We start from the raw sequence: 22,309 nt of genomic DNA on the forward strand, positions 1-22,309 counted from the left end.
ATAAAGTGGACTAATCATTCAGAAGGATCATGACATTTATGGTGGTTATGATGGCCCTTAGGAATAAACTGTGATGCAATATTGTTTAAATAGACACATATAAATAGATTTATAGAGTGAACCTGGTTCTGTATAATATAAGGTATACATTTTTTAGGGTAAGGTTACATTGTTTTGCAGCCTTGTTATGTATCCATAGGCTGAGACTTAGACCAACAAAAATTCTGCAATAGCATGTAGAGTTAATGAAGCAAAAATAACTGCCCTCTACTCTTATATTTCTGTATTATTAATAATAATAATACATCCCCTAGACCTCAGAGGATGACATCTGTATAAAATGTCATCGAGATCTCCTGGTATTGTCACTTAGTACTTACAAGACTGGCCTTGGCCATCTGTTTTGGACAACCATCTGATTTATATTACATGAGCAGCTTTAACTGTTATGTAAATGGTGTACCTGTGGCTTACTATATTAGCTTTTCTGAGGTAGAACACTTTTAACAATTACATATAAATACAAGCTATACGAATTGCTATTTATAGTGTGAATTCTACCATGAAACCAGTAACTTATGTCTAAAACTTCTTTTCTTATATCATGTAATAACAAGCTCCTGTGTGATAAGAATGAGATGCTTGGATTGTAAGCAATAGTCCACCTTTATTCAGGCACCATCTGTCAAATCATTGTTAATGAGATGTGACTGTCTCCTTTCACGCAGGAGAAACTAAAAACATGCTAAAACGATACAATGGCCCGATTATCTGAATGGATGATATTATATTTTGACAGATCAATGAACCTTAAACCTAGAGGGTTTTTTGTGTTGAATACGTTTTTACCTTTAGCCATCACACCATCATGGGTTTCCGGGTGGTATCTAGATCCATTATGGGAATTAAATGTCAGAATGAAAAATCAATGTATTGATCACTGAAGATGTGTGTCGTAAACTAAAAAAATCATACTGGAAATGTTTGGGCAGGGAAGGATAAATTAAGAAATTTTACTAAAATATTAAATGTCTTGTTTGCAGTATTGACAATATATGACTTTGTTTTTTTTTTATATGTGCGGTGTTCTGTGTCATTTTTAGTCAAACAATACATACAATATATATGCCAACTGTAGTGGATATGTCATAAAAGACACTGATGGGTTGTGCATTTGTTATTGTGTTGTGGTGCAACTCACAATTACGTGGGTTTTACTTGACTTCATTATGGAGACAATCTAGTGTCCATACTAAAAAAGAATGCATATTGAAGTGCTGTATAAGTATGCTGTAAGTATAATATGCATTCTATAGCAGCAGAAAACCACACTTACATGAGTTAGAAACTGTAGCCCTACAGCTGTCTTCCTCCTCAGTCAAACAATTCTCGCCAGTTTGTAGCAGGAAAGTTCTGAAGAGACTCCTTTACACAGCGCTCCCCAAGTTAGTTCCTTTTTTGTATAATTATTTTTAGGACACATTTCTTGTGTGTCTAAAAATCATATTGGGATTGTCAACAATAAGTCAAGCTAATTATAGCAAGTCTGTGATTTCCTTATATTTGTCCTAAAAGCTAACCTGTCAGCAACTACGGTTTCTGCATCTGCTGGACTGGGACATCCTTTTTTGAGATGTGTTTATAAGTTGCTTCGTTAATGCAACTAATCATTCCCATTATGTTTTGTCCAAGCAATGGAACTTAATACTCTCTACAAATCCTTCAAGTGTACAAATAACTAGGAGAATCTCTGCTTAGAGGCACCCATCTAGGGTTTCCAATGGACAGTCCTGGAATAAACCTGCGTTCTCTGGATTTCCTCTTTATGCTTGGGGCCATACGAGTCCGCATTTCACAGAGGACACTGGGTAGCCTTTGGACAAATGAAAGCAGCTAATTTATCTCTTATCTCCTTTCTTTTTTTCTTGTATTTCATCTTTTTCTGTATTCTGTTGCATTTCTATACTTTATCCTTTCTCATTTTTTCTTGTTCACCTTTCCCCTCTCCCTCCTCTCTTCTCTCTTCATCCATGGTTGTTGTGCTCTGTTTTTCTCCCCTCCTTTTTCTATTTTCTGATGTTAACCTCTATTTAGAGGCACTGATGAATGTTTCTTTGCTGCAGAGCTCTGTATTACATCTGACTAGACCAGTTTCCATTAAAACATTTGTGAATTAGCTGTTACCTGAAGGGTGGGATTTGTTTTTATTGGTAGTAATTTAAAGTCGACTACCCATTTATTGGTTTACCAGTTGGCAGTTACAGGCAAGTCATTTTATACATAAAAACACATTGTTATATGTAAAAGATTTATCCGATTGAAACATAGAAAAAGTCTGTCCATGTGCCCTTCTGGATACAACATGTTGTGCATGTTGCCAGCTGTCATGGACCCGTCCTATCAATTTACACCAGGCATGTCCAAACTTTTTTCGAAGAGTGCCAGATTTGATGAAGTGAACATGTGCGAGGGCCGACCATTTTGCCTGACATTTTCTGAACCATTAAAATGAAATGCAAATTAACTATTTTATGCAAAGTTTATTGAAAACGGCATACCACATCTATCCCTTTCTCACTCTCCTTTTTCAGCAACCGCTCGGCACCCCTTGGGCCCCACCGACTGGCAGAACTCCAGGGCCCGGTCGCAGTCGCGACCCCGGTAGTTCCGCCACTGCCTACAATTTCTTCATCAGAGAAGGAAAGCCCAAATCTAGCGACGTCCGAGATCGCAAGATTTGGGCTTTCCTTCTCCCTGCGCCGGCACACACAGCCACAAGGGCATCTGATGAAGAAATTGTGTAGGGGATGGCAGGCGCGTACCTAGAGTATTTGGCACCCGGGGCGGATCCTGTATGTGGCACCCCCCCACACACACACTTTAAAACTACCTGGCCGAAACTGAATATGACCCCCCACACACACCATAAAAAAAATCTAACACTTATTTAAAGTAAGTAACACACCAAAATAGGACAAAATAATTAAATAACTATATATATATATATATATATATATATATATATATATATATATATATATATACATATATATATATATAATTGTTAACAGCAATCACATTCCTATCATGCCCAGGCATACCCAGATTCCAGGAGGCACTCGCAGACTTGGCATGATAGGAGTATGATTGCCTTATCTACCCCTTCTCGCTCCCTTCTGCCCTATCTACCCCTTCTCACTCCCTTCTCCCTATCTACCCCTCCTAACTATCTACCCTCTCCCTCTTTGAAGTTCACTTACCTTTCAGGAGTCCTGCGGTGGGGGTGCAAGGCCTCTGTCTCCCAGCTCTGCCACTGTATGGAACAGTATAGAGTGATGGGAGTTATGATGTACTTTAGAGCATAATTATATAATGAAAAATACATTGGAAATGGTACAGCATAACACCCATCACTCTCACACATTTACCAATCCACACGCATACCAATCCACACGCATACCAATCCACACGCATACCAATCCACACACGCATACCAATCCACACACGCATACCAATCCACACACACATACCAATCCACACACACACACACCAATCCACACACATACACCAATCCCCACACATACACCAATCCACACACATACCAATCCACACACATACCAAACCACACACATACCAATCCACACACATACCAAACCACACACATACACCAATCCACACATACACCAATCCACACACACACCAATCCACACACACACCAATCCACACGCATACCAATCCACACGCACATACCAATCCACACACACACACCAATCCACACACATACACCAATCCACACACATACACCAATCCACACATATACCAATCCAGACACATACCAATCCACACACATACACCAATCCACACATACACCAATCCACACACATACCAATCCACACACATACACCAATCCACACACACACACCAATCCACACGCATACCAATCCACACACACACCAATCTACACATATACTAATCCACACACATACACATCCACACATACACATCCACACACATACCAATCCACACACATACACCAATCCACACACACACACCAATCCACACGCATACCAATCCACACACACACCAATCCACACATATACTAATCCACACACATACACCAATCCACACATACCAATCCACACATACACATCCACACACATACCAATCCACACACATACACCAATCCACACACATACACCAATCCACACACATACACCAATCCACACACATACACCAATCCACACACATGCACCAATCCACTCTCACTGTATGCTTTCCTACCTTTCCTCTTTTCTCCTTACAGCTCCTTTTCCTGCTCTTCGCTCCTCTTCTTCTTCAGTTCTTCTGTCTTCTTCCGAGGGCACGGGGTTCAGAGGGCACGGACAGCGGTGGGCGCGGCTTCAGTGTTGTGCGGCGGGATCAGACAACAAACCCCGGCGCACAACAGCTGTTGCCGCGCGGATCGCAAGGGAGCAGTATCGGAGGTCTTTACCAGACATCCGGCTCCCTTGAGTGATTTTAAGCCGGATGTCCGGTAAATACCTCCGATACTGCTCCCTTGCGATCCGCGCGGCAACAGCTGTTGTGCGCCGGGGTTTGTTGTCGGATCCCGGCGCACAACACTGAAGCCGCGCCCACCGCTGTGTGTGCCGGCGCAGGGAGAAGGAAAGCCCAGATCTCGCGCTTTCCTTCTCCCTGCGCCGGCTGATGACGCCAAGTCCCGTGGCTCACTTGGGGGCCGCATCAGTCCGGAACGCGGGCCGCAATTGGCCCGCGGGCCGGACTTTGGACATGCCTGATTTACACTATGTTGACTAATGGTCATCTTGGGGCAGGATTCATTAAGAAATGATTTGCCTCATACTAGAAATACTGATATTGGAATCATTTACCATTAGAAATAGGAAGGCAAATTCCAATGTCCTAGTCATTCCTAATATAGAAACCGCACATCTGTGGGAAAGTCCAGTAGGTCTTACAGTGCCGTCAGCTGGCATTCACAAAACTAGTTTAAACCATATGTAGCTTCCATAGCCATGTAATTACATCAAGTTCATATTGCGTTATCAAAATACAGATAAAGGTTGCCTTATCACCACAACCCATAAGAAGGAGAATATCAGGGGGTTTGTTTGTAGCCCCTTGTGGCCTCCTGATAGTAGAGGTCATGATATCACAAGGTCCTCACCAAAGGTCTTTTGGGGAGTGACATGTAAATTAAGGGGATACGAGGGAGAACGTTTCAGAAGCACTCCTACCTCCTTTCCTGCTAGAAATGAGATGTCTCAATGCAGTGCCTTTTCCATTCTGCAAGTACAAGCATCCAGTCTATGTGATACTGTGCATGTGTTGGTAGCATACCGAAATACACTGCCTGCTTGAACGCCAGCATGCATTTTTCTTGCGTGTAGGGCTTTGTCCTCAAAAGTTTGAACATTAACCAAATTGTTTATTTATAAATCTTTGAGTTTAAAGAACCAATGCAGCACTACGCTACAAGCAGAATGCATGCTGGAGTTCCAGCAGGCAGTGTGTATGTCAAGAACACGTTGAGTAGCACATCAAGTGGATGGTCACACTAGCATATTTATAAGAGTGGCGTTCCCATTGAAATGACTTATTATAAGGCAAACAGTGGCAGACAAGAAGATGTCTCATGTTCTAATAAAAAATTAAACTGTGCATGTAAATTGTGCTGAAGTCCTTTTAAGATGGACTCCATTGTGTGTTTCGGATATATACACTATTAGGGTTTGGAATGCTCTTTTAAGAGTACAATGAGATGCTTCAGTTGTTTTGACATTATGATGGACATTTGTATGGATTTTGTGGTTGTTTCCCTCGCCAGTGACTGGTACAGTCATCCCTGTCGGCAAAAATGAGTCACATTGTCTTTTATTGTGTCTATTTAAAGTCTGAAAGTTGGTTATTGTTTTAAAGAATGGTATAGTACAGTTTTGCATATAATGTGCGGCTGAAAATAATGTACCAATGGTGCAACCTACCCGCATTTGTTACATCATTTCTAAGCAATTAATTGTAATTAATTGCTCATAAAACACATCAGACGCTTGCATCAGTCTGATATTAACTCTTGATGAAGCCAGTGGGTGTTGTCTGTATCGTTCTTTTTATTAGAGGGTGTGAGTCTACATTAAATATATACACCTTATTATAAATATCTGCACCTTCATTTTCCCCAAGTATTAGTAGAAGGCACAATTAATCATTTAACCTAATTACACAGCTACTGTTTTTCAATGTTTTATTTATGTTGCTGAGTCCGTGTTGCATCTCATAAAAAGATGCATAATGTTTTGTATCACTAGCTGTGGTATTCAGTTATTATAAATGCTAAAAATGAGTATTGTGCTGTTATTTTAGGCTAAATATATATTTATGATCCGGGCATTTTTTATAGCCTCTAAGGTCCATGGGCAATGTTTTCTCAAGGGCTGCTTTCCAATGTCTAAATTCCACTTAGCCTTGTTTGGAATGGCCCTTTGCCAGCCTCCATTTGTTTTTCTGCCAGCATGTGTGGCTTAATCATAGGGGACCCATTCAGAACGGGGTATCCCACCCAAAGTTAAGTGTGATTTTTACATAAATTATTTTATTATTATGCTGCTCACCAAAAGTCTGACACACGACTTTCTTATAAAAATGAATATACATGCAGTTCTTTATCAGCTTCATAACCCATACAAGGCATATAATGATATCTATGTACTGTGTCATATAAAGTAGACTTGCATATTTCACCGGGCATATCCATAATAACATAGTGCGGTAAGAAGCATTCAAACAATGTTAAGACATATAAAGAAAGCAATAGGATGAAAGTTAGATGATGCCATCTCTGCATCCCTGTACGATAGAGCACACAACTAAACAATCTTATCTATGTGGGATGCAGGCTAACACTTTAAAGAATGCTTATGGAGAGTTCTTCGCCCATAGTAAGGGATGTGAAATGCTTCGTAGCATTTCTGAACCCATGACATAATATGGGTGCATTTCTTGTAAATTAATTAATGGATTCTTAGCACCTGACCATCCTGTGTGGGCTGAGTTTATCATTTTTGGATAAAGTTAACCAGTAACGAGCGCTGATAAGGCTAAAGAAAAGAGTTTCCTTAGCCAGAGTTCTCATGGCGTTTATGCTGAATTCTAGTGGCTGAGTATCAAATCGTGTACATGTAGTTCACTGGCTCGCAGTCAGCAATGTTACATATGCAGACGCAGAAGGGAGCACAGAATGCAGAGAAATTGGCTCTTTCCTGTAGAATGTAGGATATTTTACGAGGATTAAACTGTTTCAATACAAGTAAGAACATGCATTGTAACTTTCTGCTGTTTTTGCAATTTTTATTTGATTTGGAGTGCAAACGGGGCTTCAACATCTTTCTCTGGCACTCCGTGTTACATTGCTTTTGTAAATATTCTTCAAAACATTTACTTCCAAGTATCCTATTTGTTTTAAAGCAATACCATACGGCTGGGTTAAATCCGGTGAGCTACTGCAAGATTACTATCCCCGCCAAGCAAAGCCTATGATGGAATATAGTGGTTATGCAGGACAGCAAGTCTTCTCCTCGGTCACCCGGGTCATCCAGGGGTTTATTAACTAAAGTTCACTTTTCCCAGAGTGCAATTCATAAACAAATAATCAACTAAAGGCATCGTAGACGGTCACACGTCCACAGTCAACAAGCTGTAGTGTAATACATTTTATCTGTAGTATCATCATTTTCGTGTTAGCTGTAAAACCTAGTTGGTCTGAGGTCAAACCAAAATGCTTAGCATTTGGTAAACATATTTGATGAAAGGTCACATGAGGACATTTATCAGAAACTTAAAATAGAACCAGGCCTCACCGAACAAAAGTTACATTGCTACAATATGGCGTTTATTTCATAAATCTCCCTTTAGGAAATAAACAAATTTGGCCATTTTCAAAGTAAATAAAAAGTTGGTTACATCCATTTCCTGACAAAAAAAGATAAATATGCTCAATACATATAGGCATATACATACACTGATATTCCTTAATTTCCAAGTTGGGGCCAGGGAGAATAACTGGCTACAATTAACTTCTCTTGCTTTTCTTTTGTCTTTAGGTTTTAGTTGTCTTTTCGGAAGCATTTTACTGGTGCCTACATCAGGTAAGAAAACAATTTGCAATTTCATGTTTATTTATAAAATATTTATTTTTTCTTAAATATGTTCTTGATTAGTATGGCGTACAGTAAAAAAACAAAATACATTAACGCTAGAACAGCCACAAGGTCTTTGTAAATCAAGATGTTGTATCGCATTCTATGTATTTTTCTAGAGCAATGGACCGACCAAGTCTGGGCTACAGGAGGTCCTACTATAACCATATGCTCTTGGCACAAATCCAGAGGTTTAACCTTTAATAACAGAGGGTTTATGTAAAAATGTTGTCCCAATTTTAGTTTGTGGGTTGCTCTATATCTTTTTCACCCCCTCGAGATGTTTGATCACGCCTGGTGCTTGGTCTGGCTCTTAAATAGATTGCAACAAGCTGTGCCACCATTCCAAATACTGTGGCTCCAAAATTACCTCTGTAATGTCAGTCCTTATATAGGACACTTTAAGGATTCCCCTGCTTTTCTAGAAACTTAGAATGTTTACTTGATGTGAGTGTATCACGATATACTGTCTGTCAATAGACAGGCTAAAATACGCAGATGATTAGAGTATGTATAGGGTATATGCCCTATGATGCATCTGATTTCATTTTGAGAAAAAAAATCATTTAATTTGAAATGTAACAAAGGACAAGTTCCAGATGTATTAAGCATGATTTTATTACTAATGTTGTAAATCCAGATTATGCGACGATATAACTTTTAGAGACCTATATACAAATTCTACTAGCCTCTCACTACCTAGAATTGCAGGGCTAGAATCTATTTTCTTGCCACGGTAATAAATTATGTATAAATATAAGCCATACTCTACATTAAGTCCATTTGGAGAGTGCTTAGCTATTTTTGAATTCCTTCCAAGCCGATGTAGATGTGTTTATTGAATTCATAGATCACTTGCTACTACAGTTCTGCAAAGTTTTGCTAACCGTGAAGAGGAAATGTATATGATAAATTTGATAAGTATGTATCTTGTAGAACAACACAAACCTAGAGTGAAGGAAATTCATTTATATTTATATATACAGTATTTGCTCGATTATAAGACGAGGTTTTTTTCAGAGCAAATGCTCTGAAAAATACCCCTCGTCTTATAATCGGGGTCGTCTTCTAATCAGACCTCAAATAGAGGTCTGATTAGGAGACTAAGATCCAGATCCCCCGCACCGCTGCAGGGGACCTGGATCCTCCTGTCGTCGCCCCCCCACACACACACTTACCGGTGCTTCCGGAGGTGAAGTTGGCAGCGGGGGTTTGTATGCGTCCGTCGCAAATACCTTCCCCGACTGTCAGAGACCAGAGTTCCAGAGTTCCTGATCTCTGACAGCCGGGGAAGGTATTTGCGACGGACGCATACAAACCCCCGCTGCCAACTCCACCTCCTTCCGGCTGCCGCGGAATGAGACGTCAACCCGCTGCCCCGGCAATACAGCAGGAAATTGGAAGCACCGGTAAGTAAGTAAGTAAGTGTGTGTGTGTGTGTGTGTGTGTGTGTGTGTGTGTGTGTGTGTGTGTAGGGCATTTCTGGAATGCCTTACACCCCTATATGCCACTCTGGCACTTAGGGGGTTAAAAGGCATATTATGGGGCAGAGTGGCATATAGGGAGGTATAAGGCATTTCAGGAGGCAGAGTGGCGTTAAGGGGGCATTTAATAGTGCACTCTGCCTCCTGAAATGCCTTATACCTCCCTATATGCCACTCTGCCCCATAATATGCCTTTTAACCCCCTAAATGCCAGAGTGGCATATAGGGGTATAAGGCATTTCTGGAGGCAGAGTGCTCTATATAATGCCTTTTAACTCCCTTAATGCCACTCTGCCTCCTGGAATGCCTTATACCTCCCTATATGCCACTCTGCCCCATAATATGCATTTTAACCCCCTAAATGCCAGAATGGGATATAGGGGTATAAGGCATTTCTGGAGGCAGAGTGGCACATAGGGGGTCAAAAGGCATACCATGGGGCACAGTGGCATATAGAGGGTTAAAAGGCATATCATGGGCCACAGTGCCATATTGGTGTGGCAAGCCTGGGGGCAGATGTGCGTAACTGGGGGACAGGTTGGAAAATACAAGAAATAAAAACAAAAAAAAATATTTTTCTCAATCATAGCTTTTATTAAAAAAAATAGTTTACATGAATTAACATTTACTGGTAAAACTTTTTTCCTTTAGGGTCGTCTTATATTCAGGCTTTTTCTTTTTTTCCTAAGTTAATATTCAGATTTTGGGGGGTCGTCTTATAATCGAGCAAATACGGTACAAATACGAAGAATGAAAAATCCAGCATTACCTTTTAGATACTGACCATTACGGCCTTCAAAAGTATTCTGAAATGATTAGTCGCAAGTATGGAGATGCTTAACTGAACAGTCCCCAAATTGTATTTTATTTTATTAAAGGTGTGTTACAGTCCATTTAGCATGGACTCCCAACAAAATGTACCATATGCAGATTGGAGCATGAATTATTTAGTTATTGCAGTTAAATGATGCAGAAGTTTCATTCTCTAATGCCTTCTCTGGCTGCGTCTACTACAACCAGTATGTAAAAGTCTTGAACATGCTCAGTAGAACTCTGCAGCAGTCAATCACATACATGCTAGCCAAATATCAGAATGGGCATTATAGCGAGCATGCGGAAGAAGGATACCCTGGTACACTTCCTGCCTTCAGTAGAAGCAGCTGGGAGGAGTTACATGAGACAGAAGAACTTCACTAAAGAAAGTTTTGCATGCAGTAAAATAAGCTGGAACCTATGCAAACTCTACTCCCAACATTCATGTGCCAGAGTCAAATCCATCTTACGTCTGCACAAGCATCCAGGACGCATAAAAGGAAATATATAAATAAATATCTATGTAGACAGATATAGATACTTCCAGACTTATTAATTATATAGTGTTAATGGATGTTAGCCAAGCAAGTTAAAAAAAATGCACATTTTCTATATTAGCTACAATGTATGCTGTAAATGTCGCCTCATGGTAAGTCTAGAAAGCTTGACAAGTCATCAATAGGACTTTGTGCAAAAGCTCCAGCCAGCTGGAGACCTGCTCGCTGGGAAGATTCACACAGAAAGCTGTGTAGCGTCTGGCCTTTGGCCAGAACCACAATGGAAAGAACTTTAACATATTGACTGGCTTGGGGGTTTTAGTATCTGCTAAGCACCGAGTGGCCACAACTGGTGATATTTGCTGCCTCCCTTGCTGTTTGCTGCTGGGGAGCCTTTGGCTCTTTATTAGACATGTTTTTGTGTGTTCTAGACTAGTCAGACTTGTTGTATTGTTTACTACATGTTATTTCATATGTATGTATACTGATTTACAAAAATTAATTCTTCTCTACATTACAGGTAATAAATGCGCTTTTTTAAAAATATGTATTGGTTTTGTTTACAGGGTGACTATTAATCTATAATGTCCCCCCCAGGAATATTCCAAATTCCCTGAGATTAGGGGCACCAGGTGGCAGTTAAATGTTACCCAGGATACCAAACCACTTATTCTTTATTAGAGAACACTACCTGCCAAGAGCAGTGTGATCCAAGGGACAAAGGGGGGGATGCCCCAAGCTTACCTACCTCTGCAGATGCACAATAATTGGTTTGGTGGAGAGCCATGAGATGGACAGTTAGGGCTCCTAGTCCTCGTCTCTTATAAGTAGTTTGCTTATAGAAGGGAAGTAGATTAGTAATGTAACAAAAAGCAGAAGGAATAGAGTGAGGAACAGTCATATAAATACCAGAAAAAGGAGTTAAGACATAAGGCTTCTAATTAGTATAATGCATATTTTAATCTGTACACATTATTACATGGGTTTATATAGCATTCGGAACAGTAATGTAGAATTTGGGGAAAGGTGTTTGCTTTTACTTTCCTATTATAAAATTTAAAGCGTTGCTCATTTCTCTTGTTGGAATCCTAGACTAGATTGTAGACCTTTCACATAAACCGTTACCAAAGTGTGAAAACTGCTTAACCACAAGAGCTGTAAACTCTCAAAGGGTTTCATTGTTGATCTGAAAGCGCGAGGCTACGTCTGTGAAATACGTCTCCATATATATATATATATATATATATATATATATATATAAAATCAACAATTACAATAACACGCATTCCTGTGGTCGGGTGCCCACAAGGGAAGTAACCACCCTTATGGTGTTTTTGTTTAGAAAGGGACCTTGCAAACTATATGAGATAGATAAATCTAATATTAATCCTTTGCATTATTAATGTTGGAAATTCTTTTTGCTTCTTAGTCATGTTCTGTTCTTGTATCGGATGCGAATAGATATCTGCGATGCCTTTTTACCAACTAGCTCCTGTTACATAGCTCATTGCTCTGGTGCAGTTCTAAATATTATTATCTTTTATTTATATAGCTTAGCGCTTCTTCCGATACATATATTCAAAGGCTATGACTAGACTAGAACTACAGGAAACAAGTGGCGTTTGAATGATACCTTTATTGGCTGAGTAAATATAGATTGCACGCTTTCAAGACTAACACGGTACCAACTCTCATCTTTTATCGAGACTAGAATTGACAGACTGATACATTAAATGGCGCCCTTCATATAGCTCAGTCCCTGAAGGCCTCTATTAAAGAAATGATACTGAATTTACTAAAGTGAAATTAAAAAGCCCCTCACGGTGAGTGGCTCCTGTGGGTGATAGAGGCTTGAGGGAAGGGGCTGCGGTAAACATGGGTGTATAAGCGGTAGGTGTATATAAGCGGCAGGGATTTGCCCCCGTTCTGTCCGTCGGTCTCCGTGAATAGAGCTCTATGTGCTGCGCTGCATATCAAAGAGGAGCGAGCAGAGGAAGCGTCCGCACGACAGGCTGCTCTCTGAGCGAGGCTGAGCCGCATAGAGAGGGAGGAGGAGGAGGATGCTTTACTGGGTGTATATGAAGGGATGGGAGCAAAGGAGGAAGAGGGGGGTGGATTAGCATTTGGTCGCTGGTGCTTGACAGGCCAGATGTAGCCTTGTTCCCCTGCCCTCCCCCTCTCCTTTTGGATGTATTGGTGTGGTCACGCCGCAAGTGTGTATTCCCTGTGTGTGTATACCGAAGGGATCTGATGAGTTAGCCGGTTGTCATGGTGACGGGAGGTGGTCACATGACCAGGATGCTGCTCCAGGCTGTTTTGACGTCAAGCTATAGACAGACCTAGAGAGAGAGAAGGGAAGAGATCGAGAGCGGTCCGTGGCAGAGGAGCAGCGCGATTACAGGCGTGAAACCGGGAGCTGCCTTTCATACCGCAACCAGTTCTTCGCTCTCATTATTTTTTTCAATCTGGTTGCATCAGCCCTTCCCGTTATTGGGACAGCCCCAAATGCCGGGTCCTACCCAAACGCTGTCCCCAAATGGAGAAAACAACAACGACATCATTCAGGATAACGGGACCATCATTCCGTTCAGGAAGCACACGGTGCGCGGGGAGCGCTCCTACAGGTAATGCATCGCTACATGACCGGCTCGCCGTATGTGCGCATAACGTGTATGTGTATGTATTATTATCACGGGCTCCCAGCGATCGCTGTGTCCGAGGGCACATTAATGATGAATATTATTAGCGTTACTGGTGTTGTTCGCCTGCCATTTTCTGTGTAGCAGGTTGATGCGTTCATGCTTTGTGTCGATGTCCTCCGTTCCGCTTTACCTAGCAGGCGTGTACCGTGTTAGTGTGTTATGTAATGGGAGCGCAGCCCCCGATCGCTGCAATCATAAAGGTGTGTGGGACCGGTACATCCACTAACACTAGTGGAAAGGGTTTTGTGTGCGTTCCTGCGTGTAGTGGGATGCAGGATACGGTGGATCCCAGCGATTTATCCGAGTTCTTTTTTGGGATCAGATATGATGTCTGCTTTAATAATTGGGGGAGGGGCGCGGATTTGTCCGGAGGGGGCTGTGGACACCGTGTCCCCCCGCTCTCGTTGCAGTGGGTTACAGAGTGCTGCATGAAGCCATTGCTTTCCTTGGCCGCTGTGGCTGATGAAAGGAAGGAAATGGTGGGGAGGCAGAGACAGGCTTGTGTTTGCTGAGATGTACACACAGCTCTCTGGGTTAAGCTGCAGCCTGCAGGGTTAAAGCTGCAGATTGATGGGGCTTTGTAATGATGCAGCCTTTCCATTGGTGGCATCTGGATCGTAGAGGTCAGGGGGGTCATGTCTTTGCTTAACCCCTTCTGCCCCAGGTAAATCAGCCAGCAGTCTGTCCACCCCCCCACCGATGCAAAGACTCCGACCTTAACCTGTCCCTTGGCCTTGTCTTAGATACAGGGGCCATAAGCTTATCCTGTACGTGTTTACGTGTCGTCACTGTATAAGCGTGTAACACGTCCTTCCCAACATGTACGTGTAAATATACGTGTGTGTATGTATGTATATGGGGGAGTATTGAAGTAAGGTTAGACTCGCATCGGTAATGTTCCTCTGGCTCCGATTGTCTTTTATGTGGAATGAACCGCCTGAGCGCCTCTCAGTGTGGGAGCCTCTTCCCCGCAGTCTCATTTGACTCCATATTGTTTGGCTGGTGGCGTTTGTCACAGCAAGGTGAGCACGATAATGTGGAGCGGATCGTCGGAGGGCTCAGAAGAGGCTGGGTCCTTTGTCACTGCTGCAGGCCCCGTATACGATGAAGGGCCGGAAGCATTCATTAATGTGGCTGATAGTGTGCGCCCGGCCAGAAGCTCATTAGATTATCCATTGTTTAAGAATAATGTATTCAGCGAAATGAACGGCCGCTGCTTTTTCTACAGTATGCATTTTCACTCTTACACCAGGCAGGCGAGTGAAGCGCAGTCTGTTGTACCGCTGTGCGTGGCTTTATCGCCATCATTTCTGTAAATAATAATAATGCAGATTTGTAACGAAGTGTAATAAATAAGTGTAATAAATGCTCGGATAATTGTCTAGCTCGTATTGCATTTTGATTTATATGAACCACTTTATAGGTATTATGTAGGTGATGAAGGAATGCTACACGCTAATAGCGGAACAGAACATGCAGAAGTAGCCAGTTGCATGTCTTGCTCTCTTGTGACATCACTGAAATGTTTATAATGGAAGGTAGAAGTTGTCCATTAGAAATATAGCCATCATTTACACTTTAATGCATATGATAACTGAGAGGTCCCTTTAAATGTACATGTTGCACAATCCCACCCCATATGTATTTGCCCCATTGCCCACCTCCAGCTCTTTTCCATATCTCCTGGCACGTGATATACCTGCTGTCGGTCAGCTCCTGCACTAGCCTGATGAACATCACAGGAGAGACGAATGAGACCACCGTGTACATGCACAGAAGTCGCTCCCCTTGATTTCACTGATGCCTGGCTTGATTCCTGCTACCGAAAGTCATCCGACCGCATAGCTCTGAGCTGCAGCTTTTTGTACTTTAAAAAAAAAAAAAAAAAGGTTTTTAAATAATTCATATTAAAGTACTCAGAGTACTTAAATATTCATTGTTCTGTGGGATAGCTCCCTGTGACATTAAACTGTCTCCTTTAAATGCAGAGGTAGCGGATGCGCTGTTCTTTACTGGAAGAGCCTCTTTGCGTTGCCAACTGGAGAGGCTATTTTTTAAAAACAATTAGTTACTGTGTGTCTTTTCTGATGGGATGACATCCAGATGTTGCATAGAGAGACCCACAAACCAGCTTGGGAAGAAGGCTGTTGAGCAAACTGCGGAGCTCGGTGGACTGCCGCGTTTAATGAGTGATTTAGTGTTGGCTCTGGCTCGCTCTATGGGATCTGTGCCATGACTTTATTGTCTAGGTGCGACCAGGTCTGTGTGGAAGTACAAGCTTATTAACGTTAACACGATGACTGGTGTGATTTCACTGCCTGCTCTACGGCTTTGTAGGCACAGCATACCTTAAAGACGTTGAACAAGATGTTTGCATTCCCAGGCCTTGTGCCAAAATCGGATTGTCACCTCTTCAGCTATTCATTGTGGAAAGTGTGATTTAATATTAATTTACGTAGTTTAGGCTTGAGTCATAAAAGACATGTACAAGCCTTTGCCCTTCTGGCTGCCAGTGCCACATAACCTTCCATAGCACATACGAGAACGGGCTCCTGTGTACTGATCTCGCACACACTGGCTCCTGTCCTTGGTACTGGATGATGATACATATGAGGGCACCATCACTCATACTCCCTTCCCTCTGTGAGTCTAGTCGCCAGGAACACTCTGGTGTTAGTGATCCCTGTTCATTCAACTACTTCAGATACATTGCAAAAGGAACCCTACCAACCCATCCCTTTTTAAGCTTTGGGGTGATAAATGAGGATTTTAGTGTTCTCTATGGGCTGTAGGCCCGCCTGTTGGGGACCTTTCTTCCATACAATAATTTGGGGCAATATAATACTATAAGTATTTAAAGTCACAATATAATATATAATTATATAATTTTGTTTTATAATGAATTGCACACTATTCAGGGTGAAGGGTAGCTATAAATGCCACTGAATTTGTAAAGAGTGGAAGGCGAAAGTTATTGAACAAATTTAAACATTGATGCGAATAGTTGGTTATTGAGGAGGTGTTATTTGTGGTCCATCAGACAGGAATGTGGCCTCTGGTTTAAGTGGATTGATAGTAAGGACAAGCTTATTGTATTGGGAACACGAGCTTACACGCCATGTACAGTATGATTATGTCACTACCCGGGTATGCTTTCTCCAAGAGGAATTTACAGGGACACGCCAGGCATCAGATGCACGTAAATACATGTAATAGCCATGTGGCACCTTGAATTTAGCATTTGCATGGAGAGGTTTATCCCCTCCATAGTTTGCCGGAGATGTACCCAAATGCTTCTCCTGCTTATCTCTATGCTGATATTATTGTCTCCAAAATAAATCCTGTCTCAATATAATAAATGACATTGAAGTGAATAAAGAAGCCTCATTGTAATAAGATTTTCAACAAACGACATAGTATTAATCCGTATTCTAGATTGTAAGCTCCTTTGACCCCCTTGTGTCCTGTATACCCATTGTACAGTGCTGTGGATGTGATGGCGCTATACAAACCAGTAAATAATACCTGCTCCGTACGTGTCAGGGCGGTTACGGTAATGCGCGTGGATTAAACGTACCGCAGAAAGCGGCAGCCAGTATAAATCTATTTTTGTGTGTTTGCGGCTGTCTTGCAGGCAGTGGTAGCTGTATATTTGCCATGTATCCTGCTGGCTAGACAGCGTAATATACACATAGCGTAGTGAAACAAAGTTAAACACACCAAGGATTTTAAATGCTTATTTATATCTTTGGTTCCTCTGTTGTTGGCAGATGTTTGAAAGTTCCTTTTTTTCAGCTCTGAACTTAAATGCCAAGCTGTGTTCTTGGTTTGGTCCTAGAGTAAGTACTATAAAGAAGCCCATTGTTGTATTGTTGGTGAGTTTCTCTATGTTTCTTGTTAAAAAATTAAACCTCCCCAGCCCCCCTATAAACTATAAACGGCTTGAAAACAAGCCATGCGATGGTCTGTAATAAAAAGATCAGTGAGGAACCACAACTCGGTTTCTTTTCTGTCTCTGTATATGCCTGCCCTGGAAGGAGGCAGTGCCGCCATCATTCTTCCAGTGCATGTAGGCACTTTTTCTTTAAGGTTCCCCATGTGTTAGCTTATCGGTTCTAGGACGTTCAGTGACCTGAGGGTTGTTCCTACCGCATGTTCCATCCATCATATCTAGAAAGTATACAATGCTGCCGCACTAGCCAAAAGTGAGTAGACAGATGGGGACATGTACACCACCACATGGATGCTCCTTTACCAACTACCTGCTATGCCCAAAGGGGCAATCATGCCCTTAACATGCATTAATATTAAAAAAAAAATGGTTGTGTATAAATACTATTTACAATCCCTAGATTAGCAAAAGCACAATGACAACAGGTTTCTGTTTTGGATGGTTTGTAGCAGACAGAATTATGGTTCTAAGGCTCGTTCCTCCGTAACTTTCGATTCTCGGATTCATTCTTTTTTTTTAAGAAAAATAGCTACTGTAGGGCTGCACATAAATGTTGACTCTGTGTATTTTGTACTACTTTAAAATAAAACTTTTTAAACTAGAAACAAAACCATAATAACAAGAGAAGCGCTAAACGGCAGAGATCAGGTCTGTAGGACAACCTTTCGTATTCAGGACCGGTTCCTCTAACAGTTTGTTGAAAGCTTTTTCCATCAGTGTACTATACAGAATAGGACTTGGCACAAGTGAAAGGCTATTTTTCAAACTATGTATATTCAACTTGTGTTCAGCACCAAAATGTCATCTATCAGATAACCTTATCTTCAAGGACATTATGGTTGTAGATGCTACGCAGTTAGGTCAGTCCTTCGTCTGAACATAAAGCATTCAGCGTGATGCGTGTGATGTTACAGATCAGGCAAAGGTGGACGTCCCACTGGAACGTGGGCACTGTGGAAGGGTAAACATCCACTTTCAACTTCCCGAATTCATGTTTCTTGGTAAAGTCTACCCCGAGTAGGAGCAGGTCCGATGATATGTGAGCATTTAGTGTTTTTATCTATTTCTTTTAGAAATAACTAAGACCAAAGAAACCCTTCATACGACAGCTGGGACTTGGTTTATAAGTAAGGCTTCTTTTAGCACACGTACTGGTTCTGTCCATCAGAGCCAGTGATTCCCATGCAGATGTAAACTGGAATCCATAGTTTAAACAAAGGTGTCGACATTCATGAAATCTGGTAAGTTACTTGCACAATTGAGGGGAAAAAAAATCCCATTTTTATTTTGTAACAAAAGAAATTAAAAACATATGCAAGAGGGGGAAAAAAATAAGAAAGGTTAGGGTTGCATTCAATTAAAACGAGATCAGGGGGAGATTTCAATAAATATTCTGCGATGCCGGATGACAGAATTGGTAACTCTTCTGATTGGCTACTTCGGATCTCGCCATATGTGTACTCGGTCTGTTTTGAGTTCAGCACTTCGCTTTGATAGACAGACTTAAATATGTTTATATAATTCTTTTAATAGCAGTGTGTGTGCTCACTATACAGTACATGCAGCCACAAATGTGACCTATAAAATGGAAATTGTAAACATCTGCTATCCATTTTGTACCAAAACATATGCATGGTTGTTCTGCCTTGATTTTCTTGGACAGCGGGCCCCTTCCTGCACATGAAATTGGTTTGTTTCCTTGACCACTAAATCTCCATAGGTGAACTGATGCACACTAAAGAGCCATAAGGGATTATCACAATGCAACACAATAAGCATTCCATTCAAAAGCCCCATATTTTTTCTACGTTAAAAGATGCCGTGGGAGCCGCGTCAAAATCAGATTGCATGACATATATGTTGGCTTCTCAGCTGGGTCAAACATACGCAGCTATGTTATCTACCAGCTAATGCATTGAATAAAAGTATCCTTAATATATGTGCACTAATTATGTTTACATCCGTGTTTTCTTTATTTAAAGTTCTATGAATGTTTGTCGAGCGATTATATATGGGCTAATTTCAGGTAGAGCCCTATGGATCCAAGAGTGAGTCTTGGGACTCTATGCCTGTATGTAAAATGACCAGGATCAATAAATAATGTCTTTTGGTCCAACTGTGACCTCGATAGTATTCCAGTGCTCCCAAAATTATCTCCCCGAGATATGCTGCCACTGTCCTCCCTCCCCGAGATATGCTACCACTGTCCTCCCTCCCCGAAATATGCTGTCACTGTCCTCCCTCCCCGAGATATGCTACCACTGTCCTCCCTCCCCGAAATATGCTACCACTGTCTTCCTCCTCCTCCCCCCCCCGAGATATGCTGCCACTGTCCTCCTCCTCCCCCCCGAGATATGCTGCCACTGTCCCCCCCCGAGATATGCTGCCACTGTCCTCCTACCCCGAGATATGCTACCACTGTCTTCCTCCTCCTCCCCCCCTGAGATATGCTGCCACTGTCCTCCTCCTCCCCCCCCGAGATATGCTGCCACTGTCCTCCCTCCCCGAGATATGCTGCCACTGTCCCCCCCCCGAGATATGCTGCCACTGTCCTCCTACCCCCCCCCGAGATATGCTGCCTCTGCCCCCCCCCCCCCCGCCGGCCAGTGCCGGCATCGGAAGTTGTATACGCGTATTGCATAGATGTCCCCCGCCGGCCCCGCAAGACACCCGGGATTCTGCTCCGGTAAGTCGGGGGTGGGCAGAGGTAAAACGCATCGTGCGGATGGTCCGCACGATGCGCTTAGACAACCTCCCGTGCCGGCAGCCCCCCCCCCCCGCCGTGGGAAGTGCTGGCAGGGGAGGCTGTCTGAGCGTATCGGGGAGTAGGATGCAGGTCCCCTGCACCGCTGCGGGGGATCTGTATCCTAACCCCGCTGCCTGCCTTTAAAGACTTAAAGTGGGGGAAAAAAGTGCGGCCTATATTCGAGCCAATACGGTATGTTTTGGGCTAATCCCGCTATATGTTTTTTTTTCTTGGTGGAAGTAGTGGGAGAGATTACAGAGAGGAGATGGAAGGTCTGAATAAAAGAGAAATAAGATCATGAAGAAAGGAGAAGTACAACGTCATGGTTAAAAATGAGGCTGTTCGAAAGTTAATTGAATTTATAAGAAGAGGTAGTTAAAGATTACATACGGTGGGGTGAGTGAATGAGAATGAGATGATAACATGGGCAGAAGAGGCAGAAAGAAGGTAAAATGACGTTGAGGTAGGGGCAGATGAAAGAGATCATGAGACGGAAAACCAAAAGCTAAAGAAAAACACAGGCTTAGCATATGGAACAAATTCCAGGACAGCTTGGGGCTACCAACAAGCTAGTAAAATGTACCATAGGGCTAATGAAACCTTATGGAAGCAATTTCAAAGCATTTCGCCCGCTGGAAAGATTGTAACTCAGCTAAGGAATGGGCCCAAATCCCTGAGGTAGCTGGTAGCTTTTGTTAACATGTAGACATGTTTTGGCTTCCGTGCGCGAGTATCTTGCCGCTGAAGACAATCATGCACAGAATGCTTAGAAACGGAGTGACTGTTGCCATGGATACAGTGAACATACCTCGCCTCTTGTTATATTAGAGTGAAGAACCACTCTGATAAATCACTGATATTTTGCTGCCAAGACACATCACCCGATCTGATTAATGGGATTTATCTTTTATTACTTTATCTGAAATGTCATGATGAATGTGTTCATCTGACTAGTCTTTTGAGTACCACAGTGGTGCCCATTGCATGCACGCCATAGACCCTAAAAGGGATATATTTTTGTTACACGACTAGTAGCTCTAAGCGTGCTAAATTTCTCCCATCTTTCATACTTAAGAGTTAATACTTTATGGATAATGTATTGTGCCCTCCACATGGCGGAAGATAAGGATCATATAAATCCTTTGTTTATGAACACTTTCTGTAATCCAAAATGTCATCTTGTGATGAAAGGAGTATCGCTGTGTCTGAGCTGGGATTGTCAATAACAATAATAGTAATTGCAGAGCAGATGGACTAAACACATCCCCTCCCCCACTTCCATACAAACACAGAGCCCCGTTTCCTCATCTCGTCTCGTAAGCGTGGATAACAATGAAGATAAATCTAGTAAGGAAATGACTTGGCTGAACGCTTTTCTTGGATAAATATATCTTTATTTCAATGCACGTGTATATTTAGAGTATTAAACCCCTGGGGCGCTCGGCTAACACGTGTGTAGCGGGTTTACGCAGAATGTACTCTCTGCACGGCTCGCATTATTTAAACATGTTAGTGCTGCCGTTATCAACATTATATGTCTGATTAAGAAAAGCTTTTTTATAACCACTGAATCAATGGGAATTTTATCGTGGGCACGACATTGTATGATTTATCAGAATTATATGATGTGCCGTTATGCATGTATCCCGGCTCCTGAGATCCTGAACACTTTGGGACCCCCATCTCTTGGGGATCTGGGGAACAGACTCGTTCCTGCAATTGCGCAGACTTTTTCTACCTGGCAGATAAGAGCCAATGGATCCATCTAGTCTGCCTATATTTTCCATTTTGCCCTTGGTCTCAATTTAGATTTAAGATATGCTTATCCCATAAATCCCCTCACTGTATTATGTTCTACCACTTCTGCTGGGAGGCTCTTCCACGTACAGTATACGACAT

At 42.1% G+C, this 22,309-nt stretch overlaps 1 protein-coding gene across 3 annotated transcripts in view; it reads left to right on the forward strand.

Moving 5' to 3' along the window:
• Positions 1-22,309, forward strand: part of MAPRE2 (microtubule associated protein RP/EB family member 2) — a 71,993-nt gene that overhangs the window by 22,813 nt on the left and 26,871 nt on the right. Inside the window, exon 2 of one of the 3 annotated variants that reach the window (XM_053466127.1) lies at positions 8,121-8,165. Coding sequence is in view for 2 of the 3 variants with exons in the window: in XM_053466126.1 (XP_053322101.1) it covers positions 13,516-13,634 (119 nt within the window). In the remaining variant the exon portion in view is untranslated. Of the gene's footprint in view, positions 1-8,120; positions 8,166-13,172; positions 13,635-22,309 lie in introns of those variants that run through there. The other 2 variants (XM_053466126.1, XM_053466128.1) reach the window with 2 other exon arrangements.

The sequence above is a fragment of the Spea bombifrons genome, chromosome 5 (assembly GCF_027358695.1).
Source record: "Spea bombifrons isolate aSpeBom1 chromosome 5, aSpeBom1.2.pri, whole genome shotgun sequence".
In the NCBI taxonomy this organism is placed as follows: domain Eukaryota; kingdom Metazoa; phylum Chordata; class Amphibia; order Anura; family Pelobatidae; genus Spea; species Spea bombifrons.